Raw genomic sequence first — 10333 nt, forward strand, 5'->3', positions numbered from 1 at the left:
GATGTCTGGAACCAGAGAAGGATGATAGAGAATGGAGTGGAGGGATGGGTTAAAAAGCATTTTGTGGAGCGTCAAACATTCTTTCACTTAAATCTATCCTCAGGTCAGGTTTGTGGATTAATTTGTTAGGTTGATGTTACAACAAACTTCTGGAAAATAGAAAATAAAGGAATTGATTTCTGAACTCACTCAGCATCTTGCAGATGCCCAGCACAGTGCGGAACACAGGCCCAGAGAAGCAGGCCTGGAGCCTGAGGGTCAGGCCGTTGGGCAGGCCCAGCCTCAGGGACTTGTGCTGGGCCATGAAAATGAGCCCGGCATCTGCCTGGATGCCACACTTCTCCAGGGTCCAGGCCGTACGCAGGAGCCACTGCTGCTTCTGCTCCCACCACAGGGCATGGTCCGACCAGTCGCGCTTTACCTCTGCACAGGGGAGGAAACTGGTGAGCCCTCTGGCACAACATGTCCGCCATGTAATCCCCGCACAGTCAGTACTTTGGAATCTACTTGTGGTGGATATTATGAGTGAATATCACCTCTATATAGTGCTCTGTCTTTGGATATAAGCTGTGTAGGGTAGGGGGACTGCTGGTCTCCACCATACATCTGAATATGTGTGTGACTCACGTGACTTCTCCACCAGTTTGAGGATGACTCCACCTATGTGTAGGTCAGAGGTCACACTGACAGTGATGGGCGGAGCATCAGCTCCCAGGTCCTCCACCGTAACTGACAGGTCCCACGCTGCCATAACTGACTGAGAGAGAGAGAGAGAGAGAGAGAGAGAGAGAGAGAGAGAGAGAGAGAGAGAGAGAGAGAGAGAGAGAGAGAGAGAGAGAGAGAGAGAGAGAGAGAGAGAGAGAGAGAGAGAGAGAGAGAGAGAGAGAGAGAGAGAGAGAGAGAGAGAGAGAGAGGAGAGAGAGAGAGAGAGAGAGAGAGAGAGAGAGAGAGAGAGAGAGAGAGAGAGAGAGAGAGAGAGAGAGAGAGAGGTGTGTGTGTATGTGTATGTCACATGATAAGAAGACTGACTCTGAAACACACTTCCCAATCCCAACCACACGTCCCTCACAGACACACACCCTGGCTGACTGGTTTATCCTGACAAGTTCACTATGACAGCTGACACCCTGGCTGACTGGGTTATCCTGACAAGTTCACTATGACAACTGACACACTCTGGCTGACTGGGTTATCCTGACAAGTTCACTATGACAGCTGACACACCCTGGCTGACTGGGTTATCCTGACAAGTTCACTATGACAGCTGACACACCCTGGCTGACTGGGTGATTCTGACAAGTTCACTATGACAACTGACACACTCTGGCTGACTGGGTTATCCTGACAAGTTCACTATGACAGCTGACACACCCTGGCTGACTGGGTTATCCTGACAAGTTCACTATGACAGCTGACACACCCTGGCTGACTGGGTGATTCTGACAAGTTCACTATGACAACTGACACACTCTGGCTGACTGGGTTATCCTGACAAGTTCACTATGACAGCTGACACACCCTGGCTGACTGGGTTATCCTGACAAGTTCACTATGACAGCTGACACACCCTGGCTGACTGGGTTATTCTGACAAGTTCACTATGACAACTGACACACCCTGGCTGACTGGGTTATCCTGACAAGTTCACTATGACAGCTGACACACCCTGGCTGACTGGGTTATCCTGACAAGTTCACTATGACAGCTGACACACCCTGGCTGACTGGGTTATCCTGACAAGTTCACTATGACAGCTGACACACCCTGGCTGACTGGGTGATTCTGACAAGTTCACTATGACAGCTGACACACCCTGGCTGACTGGGTGATTCTGACAAGTTCACTATGACAACTGACACACCCTTGCTGACTGGTTTATTCTGACAAGTTCACTATGACAACTGACACACCCTGGCTGACTGGTTTATTCTGACAAGTTCACTATGACAACTGACACACCCTGGCTGACTGGTTTATTCTGACAAGTTCACTATGACAACTGACACACCCTGGCTGACTGGTTTATTCTGACAAGTTCACTATGACAACTGACACACCCTGGCTGACTGGTTTATTCTGACAAGTTCACTATGACAACTGACACACCCTGGCTGACTGGGTGATTCTGACAAGTTCACTATGACAGCTGACACACCCTGGCTGACTGGGTTATCCTGACAAGTTCACTATGACAACTGACACCCTGGCTGACTGGGTGATTCTGACAAGTTCACTATGACAACTGACACACCCTTGCTGACTGGGTTATCCTGACAAGTTCACTATGACAGCTGACACACCCTGGCTGACTGGGTTATCCTGACAAGTTCACTATGACAGCTGACACACCCTGGCTGACTGGGTGATTCTGACAAGTTCACTATGACAACTGACACACTCTGGCTGACTGGGTTATCCTGACAAGTTCACTATGACAACTGACACACCCTGGCTGACTGGGTGATTCTGACAAGTTCACTATGACAACTGACACACCCTGGCTGACTGGGTTATCCTGACAAGTTCACTATGACAGCTGACACACCCTGGCTGACTGGGTTATCCTGACAAGTTCACTATGACAGCTGACACACCCTGGCTGACTGGGTGATTCTGACAAGTTCACTATGACAGCTGACACACCCTGGCTGACTGGGTGATTCTGACAAGTTCACTATGACAACTGACACACCCTGGCTGACTGGTTTATTCTGACAAGTTCACTATGACAACTGACACACCCTGGCTGACTGGTTTATTCTGACAAGTTCACTATGACAACTGACACACCCTGGCTGACTGGTTTATTCTGACAAGTTCACTATGACAACTGACACACCCTGGCTGACTGGTTTATTCTGACAAGTTCACTATGACAACTGACACACCCTGGCTGACTGGTTTATTCTGACAAGTTCACTATGACAACTGACACACCCTGGCTGACTGGGTGATTCTGACAAGTTCACTATGACAGCTGACACACCCTGGCTGACTGGGTTATCCTGACAAGTTCACTATGACAACTGACACCCTGGCTGACTGGGTTATTCTGACAAGTTCACTATGACAACTGACACACCCTGGCTGACTGGTTTATTCTGACAAGTTCACTATGACAACTGACACACCCTGGCTGACTGGTTTATTCTGACAAGTTCACTATGACAACTGACACACCCTGGCTGACTGGTTTATTCTGACAAGTTCACTATGACAACTGACACACCCTGTCTGACTGGTTTATTCTGACAAGTTCACTATGACAACTGACACACCCTGGCTGACTGGGTGATTCTGACAAGTTCACTATGACAGCTGACACACCCTGGCTGACTGGGTTATTCTGACAAGTTCACTATGACAACTGACACACCCTGGCTGACTGGGTTATTCTGACAAGTTCACTATGACAACTGACACACCCTGGCTGACTGGGTTATCCTAACAAGTTCACTATGACAACTGACACACCCTGGCTGACTGGGTTATCCTGACAAGTTCACTATGACAACTGACAAACCCTGGCTGACTGGGTTATTCTGACAAGTTCACTATGACAACTGACACACACTTCCTATTTCTAACTTCATTCTGGACGCATACTTACGTTTTCAGATCTTACTCTACAAAACCCAACCCTACCTTACCTTACACTACCCAACCCAACCCTACCTTACCTTACCTTACACTACCCTACCAAACCCAACCATAGCTTACCTTACACTACCCTACCCAACCCAACCCTACCCTACCCTACCCAACCCAACCCTACCCTACCTTACCCAACTCAACCCAACCCTACCCTACCTTACCCAACCCAACCCAACCCTACCCAACCCAACCCTACCCTACCTTACCCAACCCAACCCAACCCTAACCCTACCCAACCCAACCCTACCCTACCCAACCCAACCCTACCCAACCCAACCCTACCCTACCTTACCCAACCCAACCCAACCCTACCCTACCTTACCCAACCCAATCCAACCCTACCCAACCCAACCCTACCCTACCTTACCCAACCCAACCCTACCCAACCCAACCCTACCCAACCCAACCCTACTCTACCCTACCCTACCCAACCCTACCCTACCCAACCCAACCCAACCCTACCCTACCCAACCCTACCCTACCCAACCCAACCCAACCCAACCCTACCCTACCTTACCCAACCCAACCCAACCCTAACCCTACCCTACCCTACCCAACCCAACCCAACCCAACCCTAACCCTACCCAACCCAACCCTACCCAACCCAACCCTACCCTACCTTACCCAACCCAACCCAACCCAACCCTACCTACCCAACCCAACCCTACCCAACCCAACCCTACCCAACCCAACCCTACCCAACCCAACCCTACCCTACCTTACCCAACCCAACCCAACCCTACCTTACCCAACCCAACCCTACCCAACCCAACCCTACCCTACCTTACCCAACCAACCCTACCCAACCCAACCCAACCCTACCTTACCCAACCCAACCCTAACCCAAACCTACCCTACCTACCCAACCCAACCCAACCCTACCCTACCTTACCCAACCCAACCCTACCCTACCCTACCCTACCCTACCCAACCCAACCCAACCCTACCCTACCTTACCCAACCCAACCCAACCCTAACCCTACCTTACCCTACCCAACCCAACCCAACCCTACCCTACCTTACCCAACCCTACCCTACCTTACCCTACTCTACCCTACCCAACCCAACCCTACCCTACCTTACCCAACCCAACCCAACCCTACCCTACCTTACCCTACCCAACCCAACCCAACCCTACCCTACCTTACCCAACCCAACCCTACCCTACCTTACCCTACTCTACCCTACCCAACCCAACCCTACCCTACCTTACCCAACCCAACCCAACCCTACCTTACCCTACCCTACCCAACCCAACCCAACCCTACCTTACCCAACCCAACCCTACCCTACCTTACCCTACCCAACCCAACCCAACCCAACCCTACCTTACCCAACCCAACCCTACCCTACCCTACCCTACCCAACCCAACCCAACCCTACCTTACCCAACCCAACCCAACCCTACCCTACCCAACCCAACCCTACCCTACCTAACCCAACCCAACCCACCCATAGCTTACCCTACTCTACCCTACCCAACCCAACCCAACCCTACCTTACCCAACCCAACCCAACCCAACCATAGCTTACCCTACTCTACCCTACCCAACCCAACCCAACCCTACCTTACCCAACCCAACCTAAACATAGCTTACCTTACACTACCCAACCCAACCCACCCTACCCTATCCTACCCTACCCAACCCAACCCTACCTTACCCAACCCAACCATAGCTTACCTTACCTTACCTTACCTTACCCTACCCAACCCTACCTTACCTTACCTTACCCTACCCTACCCTACCCTACCCAACCCAACCCAACCCTACCCAACCCTACCCTACCCAACCCAACTAACCCTACCCTTCCCAACCCAACCCTACCTTACCTTACCTTACCCTACCCCTTACCTTACCCTACCCTACCCAACCCAACCCAACCCTACCCAACCCAACCCTACCCTACCCTACCCCAGCCAACCCTACCCACCACCATCAAATGTCCACCCTACCCTACCCTAACCCAGCCAACCCTACCCACCACCATCAAATGTCCACCCAAATATTAAACTGTGTGTGTGTGTGTGTGTGTGTGTGTGTGTGTGTGTGTGTGTGTGTGTGTGTGTGTGTGTGTGTGTGTGTGTGTGTGTGTGTGTGTGTGTGTGTGTGTGTGTGTGTGTGTGTGTGTGTGTGTGTGTGTGTGTGTGTGTGTGTGTGTGAGTGTGTGTGTGTGTGCATATGTGTGTGTGTGCATATGTGTGTGTGTGCATATGTGTGTGTGTAATGTCAAGTATAGTAATAACAGCATGGTATAGGTTAAGCATTCTGTAACTTAACTAGTTGTCTTGTTCTACTCACAGTACAGGAGAGTGAGAGTTTTGGCCCATCAATAGAATAGAAGCCTACTGCCGTTTTATACTGTTCATATCCATGCCTCTGTCCCATCCTCTAACATCACCTCTATCTCTCACTGAGACCCTGGGTCAAAACACTCACACACAAGACAGTTCATCTGACATAGGCTACACACTCTTGTTTATCTTACCCTCTCCACTGTCCAAAATGCAGGGGATTCTGGCAGCTTTATAACAAGAATACCCTCTTCCCCTTCTTCTGCTAGTTCTGCAAACTACCCTGCGTGTTACACTTCCCCTCTACGTCTCTCTGTTGGCTGTGGTCTACGTCTCTCTGTTGGCTTGCGTCTCTACGTCTCCCTGTTGGCTTGCGTCTCTACGTCTTCCTGTTGGCTGTGGTCTACGTCTCTCTGTTGGCTGTGGTCCACGTCTCTCTGTTGGCTTGCGTCTCTACGTCTCTCTGTTGGCTTGCGTCTCTACGTCTCCCTGTTGGCTTGCGTCTCTACGTCTCTCTGTTGGCTTGCGTCTCTACGTCTCTCTGTTGGCTTGCGTCTCTACGTCTCTCTGTTGGCTTGCGTCTCTACGTCTCCCTGTTGGCTTGCGTCTCTACGTCTTCCTGTTGGCTGTGGTCTACGTCTCTCTGTTGGCTGTGGTCCACGTCTCTCTGTTGGCTTGCGTCTCTACGTCTCTCTGTTGGCTTGCGTCTCTACGTCTCTCTGTTGGCTGTGGTCTACATCTCTCTGTTGGCTTGCGTCTCTACGTCTCTCTGTTGGCTTGCGTCTCTACGTCTCTCTGTTGGCTGTGGTCTACGTCTCTCTGTTGGCTGTGGTCTACGTCTCTCTGTTGGCTTGCGTCTCTACGTCTCTCTGTTGGCTTGCGTCTCTACGTCTCTCTGTTGGCTGTGGTCTACGTCTCTCTGTTGGCTGTGGTCCACGTCTCTCTGTTGGCTGTGGTCTACGTCTCTCTGTTGGCTGTGGTCTACGTCTCTCTGTTGGCTTGCGTCTCTACGTCTCTCTGTTGGCTGTGGTCTACGTCTCTCTGTTGGCTGTGGTCTAAGTCTCTCTGTTGACTGTGGTCTACATCTCTCTGTTGGCTGTGGTCTACGTCTCTCTGTTGGCTGTGGTCTACATCTCTCTGTTGGCTGTGGTCTAAGTCTCTCTGTTGACTGTGGTCTACATCTCTCTGTTGGCTTGCGTCTCTACGTCTCTCTGTTGGCTGTGGTCTACGTCTCTCTGTTGGCTGTGGTCTACGTCTCCCTGTTGGCTTGCGTCTTCACGTCTCTCTGTTGGCTTGCGTCTCTACGTCTCTCTGTTGGCTGTGGTCTACATCTCTCTGTTGGCTTGCGTCTCTACGTCTCTCTGTTGGCTTGCGTCTCTACCTCTCTCTGTTGGCTGTGGTCTACGTCTCTCTGTTGGCTGTGGTCTACGTCTCTCTGTTGGCTGTGGTCTACGTCTCTCTGTTGGCTGTGGTCTACGTCTCTCTGTTGGCTTGCGTCTCTACGTCTCTCTGTTGGCTTGCGTCTCTACGTCTCTCTGTTGGCTTGCGTCTCTACGTCTCTCTGTTGGCTGTGGTCTACGTCTCTCTGTTGGCTGTGGTCTACGTCTCTCTGTTGGCTGTGGTCTACGTCTCTCTGTTGGCTTGCGTCTCTACGTCTCTCTGTTGGCTTGCGTCTCTACGTCTCTCTGTTGGCTGTGGTCTACGTCTCTCTGTTGGCTGTGTTCTAAGTCTCTCTGTTGACTGTGGTCTACATCTCTCTGTTGGCTGTGGTCTACGTCTCTCTGTTGGCTGTGGTCTCTACGTCTCTCTGTTGGCTGTGGTCTCTACGTCTCTCTTTTGGCTGTGGTCCACGTCTCTCTGTTGGCTGTGGTCTACGTCTCTCTGTTGACTGTGGTCTACATCTCTCTGTTGGCTGTGGTCTACGTCTCTCTGTTGGCTGTGGTCTACGTCTCTCTGTTGGCTGTGGTCTACGTCTCTCTGTTGACTGTGGTCTACATCTCTCTGTTGGCTGTGGTCTACGTCTCTCTGTTGGCTGTGGTCTACGTCTCTCTGTTGGCTTGCGTCTCTACGTCTCTCTGTTGGCTGTGGTCTACGTCTCTCTGTTGGCTGTGGTCCACGTCTCTCTGTTGGCTGTGGTCTACGTCTCTCTGTTGGCTGTGGTCTACATCTCTCTGTTGGCTTGCGTCTCTACGTCTCTCTGTTGGCTGTGGTCTACGTCTCTCTGTTGGCTGTGGTCTACGTCTCTCTGTTGGCTTGCGTCTCTACGTCTCTCTGTTGGCTGTGGTCTACGTCTCTCTGTTGGCTGTGGTCTACGTCTCTCTGTTGGCTGTGGTCTACGTCTCTCTGTTGGTTGTGGTCTACGTCTCTCTGTTGGCTGTGGTCTACGTATGATGTGTAGTACATGTGTCAGTGCTGACAAAAAAAGGGTGTTTTGTCAGTTTCCGGCCACCGGAAGTGTGAGTGACAATGACACTGAGTTAAGCTGTGTGTGTGTGTGTGTGTGTGCGTGCGTGCGTGCGTGCGTGCTTGTTTGTCAATTATATCGACCGTATGTCAGTCTCATTGGTTGTGTATAAGTCTGGGGATGAGAGGGGTCATCATAGGATACAAACAGTAAAGCCAGGGATCATTGACTAGATTCAGCCGCGGGCAATTTGTTCTTGAGCAGATGGTCAGTGGGCCGGAAAATAATTACATATCATTTGTAGACTGAAAATTGACAGCAGAAGCCCAAACAGATGTTATATTCAACTAAAACAAAATTATTTCAAAATTCGCTTACATTTGTATACGATCACATACAGTGCCTTCGGAAAGTACTCAGACCCCTTGACTTTTTCCACATTTTGTTATGTTACAGTCTAATTCTAAAATTGATTAAACCATTTTTTCCCTCTACACACAATACCCCACAATGACAAAGCAAAAACAGGTTTTTAAAAATGTTTGCTAATATATAAAAAATGTAAAAAACTGAAATATCACATTTGCAAAATACCCTATTAATACTCGAAGAAATTTAGGAATCTATGTTTTTCAATTATTGCATCCACACTGCTTGCGCGCGCCAACGAGTGTCTGCGTTGCCAACGGCTAAAATAAAAGTAATTCCTATTTCTGACGTGGATCGCGCTGCAAGTCCTGCCTCTCCCATCTCCTCATTGGTTTATAGAAGCAGGTACCCACGTGCCATCTCCTCATTGGTTATACCCACGTAGGTGATTGAAAGACAAACTGTTTTGCCGGTTGTCGTGGTAATACTATGAAAGTGTAGATGCCAATCACCATATAAGTTCAAATAAAAGCACCCTGCAGTACCCAACACACACTCACGAGTAAGGGGCATTATTATATTACCCCCCCCCCCCCGTAAGTTGACTGAGAACACATTCTCATTTACAGCAACAACCTTGGGAATAGTTACAGGTGAGAGGAACGAGCCAATTGTAAACTGGGGATGATTAGATGGCCATGGTGGTATTAAGGCCAGATTTGGAATTTAGCCACACCCTTACTCTTAAAATAAGTGCCATGGTATCTTTAGTGACCACAGAGAGTCAGGACACCCATTTAACGTTCCATCTGAAAGACGGCCCCACTACACAGGGCAATGTCCCCAATCACTGCACTGTGGCATTGGGATTTTTTTTTATTGACCAGAGGAAAGGTCGCCTCCTACTGGCCCTCCAACACCACTTCCAGCAGCATCTGGTTTCCCATCCAGAGACTGATCAGGACCAACCCTGCTTCGTTTCAGAAGCAAGCCAGCAGTGGGATGCAGGGTGGTATGCTGCTTTGAAACCTGGTTGAGACATCCTTCAAAAGCTAAAGCAAGGCAGTTATACATTTCCTCTTCTCTCCTTCTCATGTTTCCTCTGTGGTCACTGACCTGAAAATAAATAGTGTACAAGAACAGATGAGGAAAGGGGAGACGAGGAGATGAGGAAAGAGGAGATGAGGAAAGGAAGATGAGGAAAAGGGAGATGAATTCAAAGTAAAGTTTGTATTGTTTTTAGTTTCCACCAGTCTCTGTCATTAGTCTACAAATTACGTTATACAGTAAGATGTATTTTTAGCTGTTAGCCAGTAGAGGGTGGTGAGAGAGACAGAGAAACAGTAAGCTCGATATGAACAATTCGTCTGTTTATACTCTGCATGGTGTCGTATGACACAAGAGAGACATTCCTTTTATGGTCATGCCGTATATAGGTCATAAAGCTCCCCTCCCATTTGGTACATTCCATGCGTCATTGTTTACCACAAAATGACACATGCCAAGGTTTTCTTCCTCCGTATTCAAACTGAATAAAAGTGCTTTATATAACGAAAACGAAACTAACTACCGAGCTGAATACACACCTGAAACTGACGTTGTAGTTCTGTGGC

The 10333-nt window shown here is 49.5% G+C and overlaps 1 protein-coding gene across 1 annotated transcript in view; it reads right to left on the minus strand.

Moving 5' to 3' along the window:
• The window catches only part of LOC129827496 (fermitin family homolog 3-like), a 14745-nt gene extending 8501 nt beyond the window's left edge, over positions 1-6244 (minus strand). The window contains exons 1-4 of the mRNA XM_055888400.1: positions 6142-6244; positions 628-753; positions 190-423; positions 1-5 (exon numbers count right to left, since the gene is read on the minus strand). The exon at positions 1-5 is cut by the window's left edge and continues 112 nt beyond it. Of these exons, the coding sequence (XP_055744375.1) occupies positions 1-5; positions 190-423; positions 628-751 (363 nt within the window). The 5' untranslated portion in view covers positions 752-753; positions 6142-6244. The remainder of the gene's footprint in view (positions 6-189; positions 424-627; positions 754-6141) is intronic.
• Between the last annotated feature and the right edge of the window lie 4089 nt (positions 6245-10333).

This window comes from Salvelinus fontinalis, chromosome 29, assembly GCF_029448725.1.
Source record: "Salvelinus fontinalis isolate EN_2023a chromosome 29, ASM2944872v1, whole genome shotgun sequence".
Classification (NCBI taxonomy): domain Eukaryota; kingdom Metazoa; phylum Chordata; class Actinopteri; order Salmoniformes; family Salmonidae; genus Salvelinus; species Salvelinus fontinalis.